Source organism: Eleutherodactylus coqui, chromosome 2 (genome assembly GCF_035609145.1).
Source record: "Eleutherodactylus coqui strain aEleCoq1 chromosome 2, aEleCoq1.hap1, whole genome shotgun sequence".
Lineage (NCBI taxonomy): Eukaryota > Metazoa > Chordata > Amphibia > Anura > Eleutherodactylidae > Eleutherodactylus > Eleutherodactylus coqui.
This window is the reverse complement of record NC_089838.1, coordinates 230,530,264-230,550,783: the sequence shown is the minus strand read 5'-3', so window position 1 is coordinate 230,550,783 and position 20,520 is coordinate 230,530,264. Positions and strand designations below refer to the sequence as shown.

The following is a 20,520-nucleotide window of genomic DNA, read 5'->3' as shown; positions in this document are numbered from 1 at the left end:
CACTTGTATTTGCTGGGTAGCAGTAAACCATGGGTGGTTTTTACCAACAGTTTCAGGTTGCATGGCCCTAACCACTATCAGTGATCGACCACCGAGGTCTGTGATTGGTTGCAGAAGCCTACAACATCCCGTTTTTCTTGGACAGCAGCGGCTTCTTTATTGTGCCCTTCACTGAGTACCATTCTTGTTCAGTATCTTTCTACTGGTGGACACAAGAACATAAGTTTTTGATGTTTGCAGAGTCTTTCTTGGGTATTTTGCAGTTACCCTTATAAGCTCTTTCTCAACTCTTTCAGAATTTTTCATATTCTTGGAGCGATTTTAACAGGTTGTATACTCCGAGGGAGAGTAGCAATAGTCCTGAATTAATTCCAATTATAAATAATTTGTCAGTGGATTCATGTACATACGGGTCCTTGGCAATGCATTAGTAGCTCTTTCTAGTTTTATGCATCTCTATAACACATCTTCTGAAAGTTGTTTACATCAAAGCATGTCAAGTAGAACATAAAACTGTCAGTAGCTACGCTTTGTGTACTTTTATTTAATGGGCAAAGCACCTATGAAAACTACACTTCCAATCCCATCTCCTTAATTGAAATACTTGTTTATCTGATTAGTTCTTGCAGAAGACACTAACACAAAGGATCACTTACCTTTTTTCCCGGCAGTGTGGATGTTTACTCAATGTGCTGAATAAAACATATGAACGGTACAACTGTTTGTGTGTTACTCATTTAGTTAAGATTGGGATTATCTATAATTGACTTAGATAATCACAAGACCATATTTTATTATTAACCGCTGCAGAGATTCAAGTAATTCCAAGGGGATTACTAACATTTGCTTACACTTATATAGATGTATTTGTGTATATATCTTGCTCTAGGACCTATCACAGTAGATAGGATCCAAGGTGTAGACTGTGCAGAGGCCTTAGAGACCGTTCAACACATAGTGGCAGGATGCAAGAAGGAACAGCATACACAGAACAGTACAACCAAATAGCAGGTGTTGTGTACAAGACCAGCTGACCAGCTGCACAGCGTATGGGCTGAGCCCTTCCAAATCCAGATAGGAGACTTGGTAGAAGGTTATGGAGAATAACAGAGTGAAGATCCTGTAGAACTTCCAGATATGGACGGGCAAATAGGTACTGGCCAACCACCCAGACATCACGGTAATTGACAAGGACCAGAAGACAGCAGTGGTGGTAGATGTAGCGGTAACAAACGACAGCCACTTCAGAAGGAAAAAGTATGAGAAACTGGAGAAATACCAGGCCTTTAGGCCTCTTTCAAACGGGCGACAGCGATATCACAATGATACCCTATCGGTGCACTGTGCGATATCGCGATTGTGTCGCTACAAAGTTGCGCATGGTGCTACAAAATCCTTTTGCTGGGATGTATTTTGGAGGGGGAGGGGGTGAAATATGAGCCCTACCCCCAAAATAAGCACTAGCTCCATAAAAAACAAACAAAACATAAGTGCATCACCTAATAGCCGTCATCAGCTCTGAAGGACATCTTCGCTCCAGGTCCCTTGTACTTGTCTTCAGGCAATGATCCCTGGTCAGGGATTTGAAAAAAACACGCCTCCAGAAAGTGCTGCCTCCGATTGGTTCTCTAGTGCCCTGGCTCAGCCAATCAGAGCCAGCGCTCGACCAACCAATCACAGCTATTCATTGAATGGCTGTGATTGGTTCATCGAGTGCTGGCTCCGATTGGCTCTCGAGTGCCACAGCTTAGCCGATCAGAGGCAGCACTTGATGAACCAAACATAGCCATTCAATGAATGGCTGTGATTGGTTGATCGAGCGCTGGCTCCAATTTGTTCTCAAGCTCCATGGCTCAGCCCATCAGAGGCAGCGCTTTCTGGAGGCAGGGATTTTGAACCTCCAATCCAGGAAGCACTGACAGAAGACTTCAAACAAGTGTCAGGGACCTGCAAGGAGAAGTGCAGTGGACCGGACAGTGGCTGTTCCTACTGTAAAAGTTGCATCGCACTGCACAAAAAACGCATTTTCGTGTGATGCAACAGAAAGGAAGGCTCGATAGGAAACATGGGCTACAAAATCTTGCAAATCGCAGTAATATTTAGCAACCCACAATTTTTTTTTCTCGCAATGTAGCAGGCTACAAAACATCGCTAATGTGAAGGCACCCACTGGAAAGCATGGGCTTCACATACATGCTATTTGTAGAACAGTCTAATCGCGAGAAAATCGCGTGATTTTTTTTGCCCATGTGAAACTGGCCTGAAGAAGAACTAGAGAGAATGTGGATAGTGAAGAACAAATTTGTTCCAGTGGTGGTAGGAGCACTTGTGGCTGCAACTCCAAAGCTGGGGGAATGACTCCAACAAAGCCCAGGAAGAACATCTGAGCACACAATACTGAGGAGTGCAATCTTCAGAAGAGTCAAGATTCTGCGCAGAACCCTCAAACTCCCAGACCTCTGATAACGGATTCAAGCTTGAGGAAGGTAAATACCATCCAAAGAGGTGAGGAAAAATAATTACATTTATATACACATACTCGCAAATATAAAAATGTGTTGACTTTCTTGTGGATGAAGGAGATCACATCACTTTTCACCTCAGGAGACTAGGTACACCCTGTGAGGAGTAGGAGTGATTCTGATAATGTGAGCAGGGCAGCTGTTGAAAAATGGAGTTTCCTACCTTTGTTCTGTATGTCTGTCCGCAGTACACAGACGGCTGTTTAGGTCAGCTTATATTCTACCTGTGTACTAGTAGAAACAGGCAGTCATAAAACAGCCTATGTCTTATGACAGGTAGCTAGGAAGCCATAGGGAGTATGTGGCACTAATCAGTGGCAGTTAAGTGCTCTCTGCTTAGGACTCCTCAAGTGTTTGTAAGTGCAGATACTATTATGATGGATTGGCACAAGAGTAGTTGAAATTTTGAAAAGCAATTTTACAATGGATGATTTTCTATATAGGAGTACAGAAATACATGAAGGACAAGCATTTTTAGGGGATGTGCACAGAGGCTGAAAGACGTTGTATTTTTGGTTCATGAAAAAAAGTTTCAGTGCCCACGCCAATCCACTGTACTCCACAGTGATGTCAGATACATACTATAACTCATATACTAATGACCCTCTTTTCCTTAATCTGCAAACACTATCACCTCCTCGGAGACAGGACCTTTCTAGTTGAGATGCCTTAAGCTTGCATTAGCACGAAATGCCTCTTATATCCCACACACAATGTAATTGCTTCCCATATAATATATTCTAATAGTACTCTTATATGGAATATATTCAAACATAACAGCCTCTCCAATATCATTGTACTCCATAGGAGTTAGGGCTCATTGACACTTGCATATTACAGATCTATATTAAATTCCCTTTCTTATTTTTCCTTTGAGAACATGATGCTAGTTAGAGATGAGCGAGCACCAAAATGCTCGGGTGCTCGTTACTTGGGACTAAATTATCGCGATGCTCGAGGGTTCGTTTCGAATAACGAACCCCATTGAAGTCAATGGGCGACCTGAGCATTTTTGTATTTCGCCGATGCTCGCTAAGGTTTTCATGTGTGAAAATCTGGGCAATTCAAGAAAGTGATGGGAACGACACAGCAACGGATAGGGCAGGCGAGGGGCTACATGTTGGGCTGCATCTCAAGTTCCCAGGTCCCACTATTAAGCCACAATACCGGCAAGAGTGGCCCCCCCCCTCCCAACAACTTTTACTTCTGAAAAGCCCTCATTAGCAATGCATACCTTAGCTAAGCACCACACTACCTCCAACAAAGCACAATCACTGCCTGCATGACACTCTGCTGCCACTTCTCCTGGGTTACATGCTGACCAACCCCCCCGCACGACCCAGTGTCCACAGCGCACACCAAAGTGTCCCTGCGCAGCCTTCAGCTGCCCTCATGCCACACCACCCTCATGTCTATTTATAAGTGCGTCTGCCATGAGGAGGAACCGCAGGCACACACTGCAGAGGGCTGGCACGGCTAGGCAGCGACCCTCTTTAAAAGGGGCGGGGCGATAGCCCACAATGCTGTACAGAAGCAATGAGAAATATAATCCTGTGCCACCGCCATCAGGAGCTGCACACGTGGGCATAGCAATGGGGAACCTATGTGCCACACACTATTCATTCTGTCAAGGTGTCTGCATGCCCCAGTCAGACCGCGGTTTTTAATTCATAGACACAGGCAGGTACAACTCCCTATTGTGAAGTCCCTGTGGACCGACAGCATGGGTGGCTCCCTGGAACCCACCGGCGGTACATAAAAATATCCCATTGCATTGCCCAACACAGCTGAGGTAGTAATGTCGTGCTTAATACAGGTGGGCTTCGGCCCACACTGCATGCCCCAGTCAGACTGGGGTTCTTCAGAAGTGGAAACAGATGCATTTATAATTCCCTGTGGACCCACAGCATGGGTGGCTCCCTGGAACGCACCGGCGGTACATAAATATATCCCATTGCATTGCCCAACACAGCTGAGGTAGTAATGTCGTGCTTAATACAGGTGGGCTTCGGCCCACACTGCATGCCCCAGTCAGACTGGTAATATGTACCTTAACAGTAACCTTGTTGGTGGTAATGTGGTGGTGACTGCGGACCTGGTAGCGCGGTTTTATGTAGTTGGTTTTCGGAATGTGGCCAGGATTTAGTGGGCCGTGGCGGGGGGATGGTGGTGGTGCTCTCTTGTTGTGTCGTTAAAGGTGAAATTCTTGGACTGCCACCAGACGGACCAATGCAAAGGTATTTGCCAAGAATGTTTTCATTGTTGGAGGAGGAGGGGGATGTTTTGGAGGCACTATGTGTCCTCTACACGTGTCCGTGGTTATATGCACCTTAACAGTAACAGCGTTGGTGGGAAATGGCCTCGCCGCCATCATGTCTTTGTGAAGCCTCTGTTTCCACACCCCAGTGACATACCATTAGCAGCGGTATAGGCAGAGCCCACAATTATTAACATTTCAGCGGTAGCATTAGGGACAGGCCCCACTAACATATCACTAGCAGCAGTATAGGGGGAGCGCAGTCTTAGTTCCATTTCAGTAATAGTAGCACTCAAGACAGGCCCCAGTAACAATTCCGAAGCAGCAGTATAGGAGGAGCGCAGTATTAGTTCCATTTCAGTAATAGTAGCACTCAAGACAAGCCCCAGTAACAATTCCCATTGCAGCAGTTTAGGGAGATAACAGTCTCTTTCACATTTCAGTAGCTGCAGTATAGACAAGGCCCCAGTTACATTTATGTAGCAAAAGTGTAGGCCTACCCCACACACCTTTCTGTACCATGAGTGCAGGCGAAGAACATAGAAATTACAATGATTACACTGTAGGTGAGGGCCCAAAAAAATTGGTGTAGAAACAGTACTAATGTACCTCAGAGAAAATTGCCCATGCCCAACCAAGATGGCAGGTAAAACCCATTAATCGCTTTGGTTAATGTGGCTTAAGTGGTAACTAGGCCTGGAGGCAGCCCAGTTTAACGAAAAATTGGTTTAAGTTAAAGTTTCAACGCTTTTAAGAGCATTGAAACGTATAAAAATTGTTTAGAAAAATTATATGAGTGAGCCTTGTGGCCCTAAGAAAAATTGCCCGTTCGGCGTGATTACCTGAGGATTCAGGAGGAGCAGCAGGAGGAGGAGGAGGAATATTATACACAGATTGATGAAGCAGAAATGTCCCCCTTTTGGATGGTGAGAGAGAACGATGCTTCCATCCGCGGGTGCAGCCTACGTATTGCTTAGGTATCGCTGCTGTCCGCTGGTGGAGAAGAGAAGTCTGGGGAAATCCAGGCTTTGTTCATCTTGATGAGTGTAAGCCTGTCGGCACTGTCGGTTGACAGGCGGGTACGCTTATCTGTGATGATTCCCCCAGCCGCACTAAACACCCTCTCTGACAAGACGCTAGCCGCAGGACAAGCAAGCACCTCCAGGGCATACAGCGCGAGTTCAGGCCACGTGTCCAGCTTCAACACCCAGTAGTTGTAGGGGGCAGAGGCGTCACCAAGGACGGTGCTGCGTACTCCCTCACCATCCTTTTACAGTGCTCCCGCCAACTCAGCCTTGACTGGGGACCGGTGACACAGTCTTGCTGGGGAGCCATAAAGCTGGCAAAGGCCTTGGAGAATGTTCCCCTGCCTACGCTGTACATGCTGCCTGATCTCTGCGCCTCCCCTGCTACCTGGCCCTCGGAACTGCGCCTTCTGCCACTAGCTCTGTCGGATGGGAAGTTTACCATCAGTTTGTCCACCAGCGCCCTGTGGTATAGCATCATTCTCGAACCCCTTTCCTCTTCGGGAATGAGAGTGCAAAGGCTCTCCTTATACCGTGGATCGAGCAGTGTGTACACCCAGTAATCCGTAGTGGCCAGAATGCGTGTAACGCGAGGGTCACGAGAAAGGCATCCTAACATGAAGTCAGCCATGTGTGCCAGGGTACCTGTACACAACACATGGCTGTCCTCACTCGGAAGATCACTTTCAGGATCCTCCTCCTCCTCCTCAGGCCATACACGCTGAAAGGATGACAGGCAAGCAGCATCTGTACCCTCAGCAGTGGGCCGTGTGCCTCTTATCTCCTAAGCTGAGTAGTTTTAGCACGGCCTGCTGACGCTTGCCCACCGCTGTGCTGCCACGCCGCATGACACCGACTGCTGGAGACGTGCTGCAGAGGTTGCGTAGGAGGAGGAGGAGGGTGGTTTAGTGGAGGAAGCATACACCCCCGCAGATACCACCACCGAGCTGGGGCACGCAATTCGGGGGTTGGGTAGGACGTGAGCGGTCCCAGGCTCTGACTCTGTCCCAGCCTCCACTAAATTCACCCAATGTGCCGTCAGGGAGATATAGTGGCCCTGCCCGCCTGTGCTTGTCCACATGTCTGTTGTTAAGTGGACCTTGGCAGTAACCGCGTTGGTGAGGGCACATACAATGTTGCGGGAGACGTGGTCGTGCAGGCCTGGGACGGCACATCGGGAAAGGTAGTGGCGACTGGGAACTGAGTAGCGCAGGGCCGCCGCCGCCATCATGCTTTTGAAAGCCTCCGTTTCCACAAGCCTATACGGCAGCATCTCTAGGCTGATCAATTTTGCAATGTGCACGTTTAACGCTTGAGCGTGCGGGTGCGTGGCGTCGTACTTGCGCTTGCGCTCAAACTGTGGCGCTAGCGACGTCTGGACGCTACGCTGAGAGACATTGCTGGATAGGGCCGAGGACAGCGGAGGTGAGGGTGTGGGTGCAGGCCAGGAGACGGTACTGCCTGTGTCCTCAGAGGGGGGTTGGATCTCAGTGGCAGGTTGGGGCACAGGGGGAGAGGCAGTGGTGCAAACCGGAGGCGGTGAACGGGCATCGTCCCACCTTGTGGGGTGCTTGGCCATCATATGCCTGCGCATGCTGGTGGTGGTGGCTCCCCAGCTAATCTTGGCGCGACAAAGGTTGCACACCACTGTTCGTCGGTCGTCAGGCGTCTCTGTGAAAAACTGCCACACCGTAGAGCACCTTGACCTCTGCAGGGTGGCATGGCGCGAGCGGGCGCTTTGGGAACCAGTTGGTGGATTATTCGGTCTGGCCCTGCCTCTACCCCTGGCCACCGCATTGGCTCGGCCTGTGCCCATACCCTGACTTGGGCCTCCGCGTCCTCGCCCACGTCCACGTCCTATAGGCCTACCCCTACCCCTCAGCATGGTGTATTACCAGTGATTTGATTTCCCAGGCAGGAAATAAATTGGCGCAAGCCTGCTGTTAAACTTAGCTGGCTGCGTATGATTTATTTACGTTCTCCACCCACCACACACGTACCCAGAACGCTGAGGACTGTCAGAGGCAGGCCAAATAGAATGTTTTCCCTTTTTTTTCAAGGAAAGGCCCACTGCGTATATTCAATCAATAATAAATATGTCTTCTGGCCCTGCAAATGTGTCACAGAACTGCAGGGTTGCAGAGTTATTAACTACAGCAGAGCAGTGATTTCCCAGGCAGGAAATAAATTGGCGCAAGCCTGCTGTTAAACGTAGCTGGCTGCGTATGATTTTTGTTTACGTTCTCCACCCACCACACACGTACCCAGAACGCTGAGGACTGTCAGAGGCAGGCCAAATAGAATGTTTTCCCTTTTTTTTCAAGGAAAGGCCCACTGCGTATATTCAATCAATAGTAAATATGTTTTCTGGCCCTGCAAATGTGTCACAGAACTGCAGGGTTGCAGAGTTATTAACTACAGCAGAGCGGTGATTTCCCAGGCAGGAAATAAATTGGCGCAAGTCTGCTGTTAAACGTAGCTGGCTGCGTATGATTTCTTTACGTTCTCCACCCACCACACACGTACCCAGAACGCTGAGGACTGTCAGAGGCAGGCAAAATAGAATGTTTCCCTTTTTTTTTTTTAAAGAAAAGGCCCACTGACTATATTCAATCAATAATATATGTCTTCTGGCCTTGCCTACACAATTCTGTCCCTGTAGTATTACTGCAGGGTGCAATGCTCTGCACAGCCGATTTTGAAAAAAAAAAAAAATGCAACACTGCTAACAGCAGCCTGCACAGTACTGCACACGGTTAAATGTGGCCCTAAGAAGGACCGTTGGGGTTCTTGAAGCCTACACTCACTCCTAACACTCTCCCTGCCTAACCACCACTTCTGTCCCTGTAGTATTACTGCAGGGTGCAATGCTCTGCACAGCCGATTTTGAAAAAAAAAAAAAAGGGAAACACTGCTAACAGCAGCCTCCACACTACTGCACACGGATAGATGTGGCCCTAGAAAGGACCGTTGGGGTTCTTGAAGCCTACACTCACTCCTAACACTCTCCCTACAGCAGCTCCGGCACCAGCAGCACTTTCCCTCAGCTAACTCACAAGGCATCTGTGGCGAGCCGCGGGAGGGGCCGACTTTTATACTCGGGTGACATCTGATCTCCCCAGCCACTCACAGCAGGGGGGTGGTATAGGGCTTGAACGTCACAGGGGGAAGTTGTAATGCCTTACCTGTCTTTCAATTGGCCAGAAAAGCGCGCTAACGTCTCAGAGATGAAAGTGAAAGTAACCCGAACACCGCGTGGTGCTCGTTAAGAGTAACGAGCATCCCGAACACCCTAATATTCGCCCGAGCATCAAGCTCGGACGAGTACGTTCGCTCATCTCTAATGCTAGTACACTGTAATGGCTTTATTCACATTTGTTCTTTTTCTACACGCATTTTTTTTTTCAAATGCACAAAACGTCCACTGATCTTCCCATTGCTATTGGGGGAATAAAAGAGTGCGGGCTATCTATAAGCAGAGAGATGGTGAGGGAACACTTAGCTAACTTAAATGAATTCAAGTCTCAAGGTCCAGATGAATTACATCCTAGCATACTAAAGGAAGAAGGGGAAGGTAATTGCTGAACCACTCGCCATGATCTTTGAAAATTCCTGGAGAACAGGAGAAGTCCCAGAAGATTGGAAAAGGGCTAATGTCACTATCTTCAAAAAAGGGAAGAAGATGGATCCAGGAAACTACAGGCCTGTGAGCCTGACTTCTATACCAGGAAAGAGCTTTGAACAAATTATTAAACAGCATGTATGCAAGTACTTGGATGAAAATGGACTAATTAACTAGAGCCAGCATGGGTTTGTAACAAGTCATGCCAGACTAATCTAATTTCCTTCTATGACAGAATCACCGACTGGGTTGATCAGGGAAATACGGTGGATATAGTATATCTTGACTTTAGTAAAGCATTTGACAAAGTATCTCATACCATACTTATTGAAAAAAATGACCAAATATGGGATTGACAAGACAACTGTTAGGTGAATTCACAACTGGCTGAGTAATCATACTCAAAGAGTGGCCATAAATAGCTGCACATAATAGTGGAAGAATGTATCAAGTGGGGAACCACAAGGCTCTGTCCTAGGCCCAGTGTTGCTCAACATTTTTATAAATGATCTGGAGGAGGGAATTGATGGGAAACTGATCAAATTTGCTGACACAAAGCTAGGAAGGATAGCTAACACTAGGGAAGAGAGAGAGTATTCCAAAAGATCTAGAAAAGCTTGAACAGTGGGCAGCGACTAACAGAATGGTATTTAACAAGGAGAAATGCAAAGTCCTATATCTGGGGGAAAAAAATGAAGAAAGCACATACAGAGTGGGAAGAATTGGGCTAAGTAGCACATGTGAAAAAGACTTGGGTATACTAATAGATCATAGACTAAACACGAGTCAACAATGTGATGCAGCAGCAAAAAAAAGACAAACAATTTCTGGGATGTATTAGGAGAAGCATAGAGTCTAGATCACGTGAGGTAATTATTCCCCTCTACTCTTCCTCAGTCAGACCTCATCTGGAATACTGGGTTCACAGAGGGTAGGCAGTTGAAGTCAAACTAATAATTTTAAGGCCCAATTCACAGACGTGACTTATATAAAAACTCAAATTTTAATAAGATACAATTAAAATACGAAAAAAGGGGGCACTACACTAACAAACATACAAACACAAAAAACCAGGTAAGGTAAGTCACGGAGAATGGCGGTACCCGCAACACCTGGATTTATGATACTCGATGAATGTTATTTCAAACACTCCACTAGAGTGAAACTCAGAAAGACCCCAACAGAACCAGAGTGGTAATTCAACAGGCTCATTTATTGGTACAAGAGCCTACTGGAGTCTTGTAGGACCTCAAGGCTCCACTCTGTCTCTGTAAAAAGGCTTGTTGAATGAGTGTCTCTTTTGTAATTCGCATTGAGCATGTACCGTTCAATGCAAATTAGAGTTCCAAGTCCTATATGGACAGGATTTTGTGGGGTGTTATAATGCGATCACCCAACATTTATATTTGTAGAACACTCAGAAGCCAAATAGATGCTAAGGGTCAACCTTAGATAAATCAAGCTAGTAGTGTATTTCTCTCCAGATGTTTTAAATACAAGACTCTGGGGTGGTGCGGCATCTGCATTTAGCAGTTGATATATGAGAGAGTAGTGTTTTTAGACTCACTGCACTAAGCAGTTGATGCGAGTACTTTAGATTCAATAAAAAATAGTATTTTTGGACTCTCTGCATTAAGCAGTTGATGCGAAAAATAGTACTTTAGACTCAAATTAGTACTTTAGACTCTACGCGTTTCACCACATATTCTTTGTGGATCATCAGGAGATATAGTACTCAAGTTTTGGATCAGGTCTTTGTGTATAATGGTAAGATGACAAGGTTGTCTCGAATCACAGAGTATCATGAGCGGTTTACGACTAAAATAAGTGATAGACTCTCAATTTCACTTATAGCGAAAAATAGGTTACCTGGAATAACCAAGTGCCCTAATTCAGGAGTTTAAGGAGATAAATCCTAACTCTAAGTGCAAATAGCTTATGCTCCTAACTGATGCGAAGCAAACTATTTCTCAGTATGAGGGGCTATAACTTAATAGTTATACCTTTGAGGGTAGAAAATAGCCTGATGTTAGAAAATGAGGCCCTATGGGGGAGACAGCAATGTGTGTCTGTTAACCCCAGTTTTGGCTGGATACCTCGACAAAAAAGCACTGTGGGGGAGACAGCAATATATGTCTGGTAACCCCGGTCTTAGTTGGATACCCCAACAAAAAAGCACTATGGGGAAGACCACAATATGTGTCTATTAACCCCAATCTTAATTAAATGCCACAAGAGACTAGTGCTTCTTGTTGTCTTAGTTGGACATCCCAACAAAAAAGCACTATGGGGGAGACAGTAATGTATGTCTATTAACCCCAATCTTAGTTGGATATCCCAACAACAAAGCACTATGGGGGAGACAACAATGTGTGTCTATTAACCCCAGTCTTGGTTAGCTGCCACAAGGGACTGGTGCTTTTTGTTAGAGAATAAAATAAATCTAAGGACTAACGCCAGGTCTATATCAAAAATCCCAATAGTGGATTTTAAGAGTAGCAAATTAGTCAAGAACAGCCTCAGGTGGAAGCCAATGCCCTCATACAAAAGAAAAAAAGGAGCTCCAGCAGGAGCGTAGCAGCGAGAGTAACCCGTCGCCTTGATGGTAGGCTAGCCTACCATCAAGGCGACGGGTTACTCTCGCTGCTACGCTCCTGCTGGAGCTCCTTTTTTTCTTTTGTATGAGGGCATTGGCTTCCACCTGAGGCTGTTCTTGACTAATTTGCTACTCTTAAAATCCACTATTGGGATTTTTGATATAGACCTGGCGTTAGTCCTTAGATTTATTTTATTCTCTAACAAAAAGCACCAGTCCCTTGTGGCAGCTAACCAAGACTGGGGTTAATAGACACACATTGTTGTCTCCCCCATAGTGCTTTGTTGTTGGGATATCCAACTAAGATTGGGGTTAATAGACATACATTACTGTCTCCCCCATAGTGCTTTTTTGTTGGGATGTCCAACTAAGACAACAAGAAGCACTAGTCTCTTGTGGCATTTAATTAAGATTGGGGTTAATAGACACATATTGTGGTCTTCCCCATAGTGCTTTTTTGTTGGGGTATCCAACTAAGACCGGGGTTACCAGACATATATTGCTGTCTCCCCCACAGTGCTTTTTTGTCGAGGTATCCAGCCAAAACTGGGGTTAACAGACACACATTGCTGTCTCCCCCATAGGGCCTCATTTTCTAACATCAGGCTATTTTCTACCCTCAAAGGTATAACTATTAAGTTATAGCCCCTCATACTGAGAAATAGTTTGCTTCGCATCAGTTAGGAGCATAAGCTATTTGCACTTAGAGTTAGGATTTATCTCCTTAAACTCCTGAATTAGGGCACTTGGTTATTCCAGGTAACCTATTTTTCGCTATAAGTGAAATTGAGAGTCTATCACTTATTTTAGTCGTAAACCGCTCATGATACTCTGTGATTCGAGACAACCTTGTCATCTTACCATTATACACAAAGACCTGATCCAAAACTTGAGTACTATATCTCCTGATGATCCACAAAGAATATGTGGTGAAACGCGTAGAGTCTAAAGTACTAATTTGAGTCTAAAGTACTATTTTTCGCATCAACTGCTTAATGCAGAGAGTCCAAAAATACTATTTTTTATTGAATCTAAAGTACTCGCATCAACTGCTTAGTGCAGTGAGTCTAAAAACACTACTCTCTCATATATCAACTGCTAAATGCAGATGCCGCACCACCCCAGAGTCTTGTATTTAAAACATCTGGAGAGAAATACACTACTAGCTTGATTTATCTAAGGTTGACCCTTAGCATCTATTTGGCTTCTGAGTGTTCTACAAATATAAATGTTGGGTGATCGCATTATAACACCCCACAAAATCCTGTCCATATAGGACTTGGAACTCTAATTTGCATTGAACGGTACATGCTCAATGCGAATTACAAAAGAGACACTCATTCAACAAGCCTTTTTACAGAGACAGAGTGGAGCCTTGAGGTCCTACAAGACTCCAGTAGGCTCTTGTACCAATAAATGAGCCTGTTGAATTACCACTCTGGTTCTGTTGGGGTCTTTCTGAGTTTCACTCTAGTGGAGTGTTTGAAATAACATTCATCGAGTATCATAAATCCAGGTGTTGCGGGTACCGCCATTCTCCGTGACTTACCTTACCTGGTTTTTTGTGTTTGTATGTTTGTTAGTGTAGTGCCCCCTTTTTTCGTATTTTAATTGTATCTTATTAAAATTTGAGTTTTTATATAAGTCACGTCTGTGAATTTCATCTGGAATACTGTGTGCAGTTTTCGGCGAGCGAGTCTGCAAATAATGTCCTATGAGGAATGGTTAAAGGAACAGGGAATGTTTAGCTTGCAAAAAAGAAGGCCGAGAGGAGACTTAATAGCGGTCTACAAATATCTGAAGGGCTGTCACAGTGCAGAGGGATCAGCCCTATTCGCATTTTCCCAAGGAAAGACCAGAAGCAATGGGATGAAACCGAAAGGGAGGAGACACAAATTAGATATTGGAAAAAAACTTTGTGACAGTGAGGGTGATCAATGAGTGGAACGGGTTAGCACAGGAGGTAGCGAGTTCTCCTTCAATGGAAGTGTTCAGAGACTGGACAAATATCTGTTTGGGATGATTAAGTAAATCCTGCACTGAGCAGGGGGTTGGACCAGATGACCCTGGAGATCCCTTCCAACTCTAACATTCTATGATTCCAGAGGGTCCATAAGGGTACTAAGTTTAGTCAATAGCTGTCTATGGTTGATATTTTAAAGTGGATGTTGCGTGTTTGCATAGTTCACTTGTGCGTTTTTGTTCCATTTATCATCTGTATTTCTTAAACATTGAAAAAAATGTTAATCCTTTAAACCAAAAAAGCTAATACATATGAAAATTGGACAACTCAGAACTCAATATAATATAAAAACAGATAGAAGGAAACAAAAATAGAAGCAATATAACACTGAACAAAGGAGAGCCTACCCTGGCACTAGTCTAAACAATATGAAGCAGTCGTAAGAAAAAGGCTTCCTATATTATTACTAAGGATCTATTGCTTATATGTAGTTACAGATAGCATTTTCTCTGGCGATTATTTAGTCTTCACTGCCAATTTTATCATCATCTTCATCCAGTTACTGTCAGCCTATGCTCCTGTCATCTGATGCCAAATCTCTGCTGTTGTGTTTTACTGCTTTGATATGTACTTCCTACTTATCTCTGTGCAATATCTGATTGTTACACTATTCAGCACTACTGTAAAGGCCCATTTATACAACAATTATCGCTCAAAATCCATCTTTTGGGAGATAATCGCTGCATCTAAACCTGTGCTCATCGTGCACTATTCGTTCAGCGCTAACTTGAAGCCAGCTTGAAGTCAGCGATGTGTCTTATCGGGACCGCACGCCGAGTTGTCAGTGTGATCGCATTTTTTCAACAGCAGTGCCGCTCGAGAACAAAGCAACTGAATGCAGATAACAGACCTCCAGCTGTTATCTGCATTCAGCGAAAGGCTTCATTTGCACGCTAATAAACTTTTACTTAGCTATGTAAGAGTTTATGCAAAATGATCACTCAAAACTGTCACTCAAACTGATGTTTGAGCGAACTTTGAGCGATCACCGTTGTGTCTAAATGGGCCTTAAGTCCTGGGCGTATCTAGTTACTGTGAGACATGCTTAGCATGCAAGAAAGGTGACTACCAAAAACTGAAGACAAGTGCTGCTGCTTAGCATCCATCTAATAAGCCAGTTAGCAATGGTAACCATGCTTGGTGAATAGCCAGGAAATTGTTGGCTGTCGAAAAATTCAAGATAACAACCCAGTCAAGGAGAAGTATTTGCAACTGTTGCTTTGGACGAAGACCAATTGTGTTTTTCGTGCAATTCACCAAGGAAAAGCTTAGAAAAACAGTCATTATGAGAGACTGGAATTGCTCTTCAAGCGTGGCTGCTTTTCTGTGACACTAGCCAAACATTGCTTGCAATGCTGAATCTCTTAGAACCCTGGGACTAGCAGATACTGAAGCATTCTAGCCACAGCTTTGACTTGATTTTCATCTTTTTCCAAAACGGAAAAGGCAGCTTAGAAACGTATAAGAAAAGTCAGGTGGTGGAGGATATTGCGATAGTGAAAATATATTTTAGCAGCAGGGATCAGATTCCTAGGGCGCCGACAAATGCATAAAACAGAGGGCTCTCCGGTGCTCATCTAAGTGCCACGCTCTTTCAGCTTTCCGCTCAGCGATCTCCAGCAAGCCATGATAATCATTTCAACGCATAGGAGAACCTAAAAGTACGTTCTATCTGATCCTCATACCCGGAATATATTCTCTGTGTCACTTGAAGACAAACTCAATTCTCCACATAGCTGTGAACAAGATGTGAATGGTAATGTCACATTTCATTCCAGTGTCATAAAGCAAAATTCATCAAATGTTGCAGGTTTATTTATACCATGACAAGTGATGGCCCATCTACACAACACATCAAGTAACCCATTAAGGAAGAAAAGAAATGATTAGAGTAGGACACAAATGGCAGTTGGCATCCAATTACCGTTGAGTGCGTCTGTATCCTGAAACATGGCACACAATGTGTTTCTTCTCTCCAGTTCATATAAAATTTGATAGGGGGAGGGGGGGAACCCCAAACCTCTTTATGGGGTTAGAAGCGCAGTAAAAAAGTCTACCGACAATGTAATACATTTTTTCCTGCTTGTCTTCTGCATCCAGCAGGACCGCTGTGTTCTTCATACCCCGCCTGTCATCAGGGAGCGGGATACAGCTGAAACAATAGTATCAGCTGTATCCCACTGTGAATCCCTGATAACTGATCTTTCAGCATGCTGAAAGGTCAGCGATGGCTTAACAAAAACTGCACAGTGTCAGTGCAGTTAGACACAACGATTATCGCTCAAAAGACGGCTTTGAGCGATTTTTAAGCGAAAATCGTTGTGTCTAAAAGGGCCTTAAGTCTTCTCTGAACTTGCTCCAGTTTGTCTATGTCTTTTTTAAATTGGAGTGCCCCGAACTGGACACAGTATTCCAGATAAGGTCTGACTGAAGGCCCATTTACACGCACAGATATCTTTCAAAAGACTAAAAGATCAGTAATTGTTTTGCATGCAGTACTAAGAGGCAGTAATTGCTATTAGCACTTAATCAGCTTTATTTGCATGCAAATGAACTTCTGGGAGCTGTTAAAGAACTCAAGCAGGATGTTTCAGCTCTGTAATTAGCTCCACTGTTCAGCCATTGGCTCCCCATAGAGAATTCAGCACCATGGACAACAGACACCATGTGCAGTCCTGCTCATCAGCTGTTCTGGGTGGGGCTGAGAATAGGTGTAACAATGTTATCAGCTGTAATCAGCTCTCCACAGCAGAACACAGTGTATGGTCCTGCTTATCAGCTGTTCTGCTGAAGGACGGTTTTCAAGCAGAATTGAAGACCGTCGTTCGGCCGAAGAGTAAAAGATGGGCACATTCAGACACAACGATTATCGCTTAAAAGACGGCTTTTGAGCAAATTTTGAGCGATAATCGTTGTGTCTAAATGGTCCCTAAGGAAGGGTAGAGGGGGATAATTACCTTCCATGATCTAGACTCTATGCTTCTCTTAACATCCCAGAATAGTATTTGCCCTTTTTGCTGCTGCATCACACTGTTGACCCATGTTCAGTTTGTGATCTATTACTATTATACCAAACCCAATTGCCTTGTCAATCCCATATTTGGTCATGTTTTCAATAAGGATAGTATGATATACTTTGTCAAATGCTTTACACCCTGTGGTGTCCACAGAAAAAAACAACTTACTTTTAAATATGTGAGCAGCTCTGTGCAGCCTCTGTATTTCTTCTGTGTCAGTGTTTTTTCTCTGTATGCCATGTCAAGCCCCCCCACCCCCCCCCCCCCCAAAAAAAAAAAACAGTACACAAAAAGCATCTGTGTACCATGCGGTCCATCATTTTTTTCTATCCCCACAAATTTGAATGTGTGAGTTCCATCCGTAAAACGGATCAGTACAGCGCATATGCAATGGGTTTTTCTCATGCAGTCCGTGTCTGCGTAAAAAGAGATTGTCAGTATGTGTTGCAGCATAGAATAATATGGGTCTGTATGCTTTCTGTGTGTAGTCAGTTTTTTGTGTTTTTTTAAACAGACTACACTTGGACGAAAAAAATCCCCCAAAAATGCAAATGTGTTGGAGGCCTAACTAACTTTATACAATATGAAAAAATAAGCACTGAAATAAAGTTACTCGTAGTGCATTTTAAGATTTTTAATCAATAAAGCGCACACACACAAAACTAACTGCATCCTCTCAACAAATTAAAACGTGATAAAACAAAACTGCAAGTACTGACATGAACAAACTGTAGTCAGGCTGCTGTTACACGGCAGCGCTTGTCTGTGGTTAAACTGCATTCGGACAAAACACACCAGTATTTTGCATTTTTAATCACTGTTCTCAATGATGTAAAACACAAAACTCATGGGCGTTTTTCAAAAATGTATGAATTTTCACATTCTTTTTTTCCCCACACAGACAAAACCTAGAGCGTAATAATAGCTCAAAACTTCCCATACAACCCCAATAAATACAAACCTTAACCCTTTGCAATCCAATTTTGGATTCAGGGTTCTCCTAGGGGGCTTTTTCGTTCTGCCATTATACAATAGCGCCATCTGCTGGCTAGAGACAGTACTGTGGTATAGGACATGCTGGAGAGGCCCCCAACAACACAGCAGCCAGTAATATTTTGTACAGCCTTCAAATCAGAATGTCTTTAGACGTCAGACAGTGGATTGGAAAGGGTTAAGTCATTCCCCATCATCTCATTAGGTTCTCTCCAACTCTCTTCAGCTGTTACTTCCCTTGCTGGTTTCCAACTGGAAGTGGCTACCATTGCTAATACCATATGATTTATCACCAAGCTTTCCCACTTTTGAATGGCAAATTTGCCTAATGTAACGCCATATGGAGGGGGGAGGGGGGTTAGGCAGATTAAGAGTCAGACAGCTTGGTGAGGGATCTGTAATTGCAGCCATATTAGGTTGTCACACGTATGAACAGCCAGGGAAAGGAAAGATTTATTTAACCGTTAGATCTGGATTTCCCATTTGCTGTCCATTATTTTTAAAGGGAACCAGCCAGCTCGAGCATCCTGTCCAACCTGCAGGCAGCGTGTTATAGAGCAGGAGATGCCGGGCAGATTGTATATAGTCATTTGGGAAGAGATTCTGTATAACTTGTATTTTATGCATTTACAGTTTAGGATGGCTTTACACCGGACACCCTGCTCCACTTGTCAGGAAGGCACGGGCCCTACAATGACGTGCCTGAGCTCCGACAACACAACTTTATTCCTTTGCTGTCTATAAGAGAACATGCAGCAGATCTAAGAGTATGTTCACCCGTAGCGGATTTGGTGAGGATGTTCCATTTCCATAATAGACAATCTGCACCATGTGATGCAGATTTTGACACGGATCTGCAGCAGATTTCACCTTTTCAAATAAAGGGGTAGAGTCCACAGTGAATCAGAGTCCGCATCTAAATCCACACCAATGGTGAGAAATCTGATGTGGATTTTAGTGAAGATTTCCAACAGCAGAAAATCCGCTATGTGTGAACGCACCCTAAAGTTGGTTTTGCTTTGCATACTATTGCACCTGACAAGGTTAAGGCTACCTACAATCAGGCGAGTGATATAGCATGCTCGGCAACCTTAGTTTCACCCGTGGATGCAAGGCGATTTAGAGAATGTGCAGAAGTTTACATGAAGAAGATACAAGTTCTACTGGATCTTTCCCCATAGAACTATATATATCAATCTGCTCAGCTCCCCCTGTTCTATAACATGATGCTGCAGCTCATGTTCAAGCTCATATGGTCCCTTTAGGCTAGTCTCATGGAAGAGATCGGGCCGTGAATCACGGTGATATCGCCCTTTCTACCATGTGCAAGCACATAGCCGCGGCTGATGGGACTACCTTAGCCGCGGCAGAGGATCGCAGAGTTCCCCTATTGCTTTCAATGGGGCCAGCACTGCTGCTGCCCGCTCCATTGAAAACAACGGTCGATATCGCAGGAGGATAGAACATGCCGTGATTTGTTTCCCGTATTGCATCGCTGTGCGATGCAGGAAAACATCGCTCATGTGTATGAACCCATTCAAATGAATGGGGTTCATATTTGTGCAAGATTTGTATGTCTCGCAATGCACAAATCTCGCACGATTTTCTCGGCCGTGTGAATCCGACCTTAAAAAGAACTTATAAGACAACTCAATTCAGTCATTAATTTGCAACTTATGTTTTACAGTAAAGGCAAAAAGTAAAAAAACAAACAAACAAAAAAAAACAACATAACATTCACACCATATTGCAAATTAAACACTGCGGCTGAGGAACAGTCTTCAGACGTGGGAGCCATCCCTTTGTATAGTGACCATGAAAACATAAAATAATTTATATTGCAAATAACCTGCTACAAGATATGTCTGCAATGAAAGATAACATCGTGTCTATAGATATCGGAAAGGCTGTGACTTGATGTGAATGCGATAATAAGGACACTGAAGAGTTGTGAATAAAAGAAAGAACTTCATTTCAGTGCAATATAGTAATAAAATATCTGCTATGGATTTCGTTTTCTCGGAAAGTCTCTTAGATATTCTGTTGGTAGCTTCCACTGTAGGTAAGTCACACAGGAATGATACTTATCGCTCAATGCTGGTAGGAGGAAGTTGCATAGGAGTCGTCCTCTTCATGCCTAGAAACAGAGAAGTGACATATGGACATCATTGTAAGTATACATTACAGCATGTGTGTGCAGTAGATTTTAAATGGGAGGACTACAATTCATTGCTGCTGGTTTTCACGTTTTCTCTCCCAAAAATAATATGTTAACAGATCCCGGAAAAGGAATGCAAAGTGTTAAATCTCAGAGAAGGAGAAGTCTCCAAGTCCCATAAACTGTAGCCTGGCACACTGCAGTCCATGTCTGAGCGGAGACAAGAATACAGCAGCATGTAGTACAGGCAATGATCCATGAGCGATCTACTGTACATTAGCCTCAGCTGCACAAAGGTCTCTTATCG

General features: G+C 44.2%; 1 protein-coding gene across 1 annotated transcript in view; it reads right to left on the bottom strand.

Moving 5' to 3' along the window:
- Positions 1-17,681: 17,681 nt before the first annotated feature.
- LYSMD2 (LysM domain containing 2) overlaps positions 17,682-20,520 on the bottom strand; it is a 28,766-nt gene continuing 25,927 nt past the window's right edge. Inside the window, exon 3 of the mRNA XM_066592598.1 lies at positions 17,682-20,192. Coding sequence (XP_066448695.1) covers positions 20,147-20,192 — 46 coding nt within the window. The 3' untranslated portion in view covers positions 17,682-20,146. The remainder of the gene's footprint in view (positions 20,193-20,520) is intronic.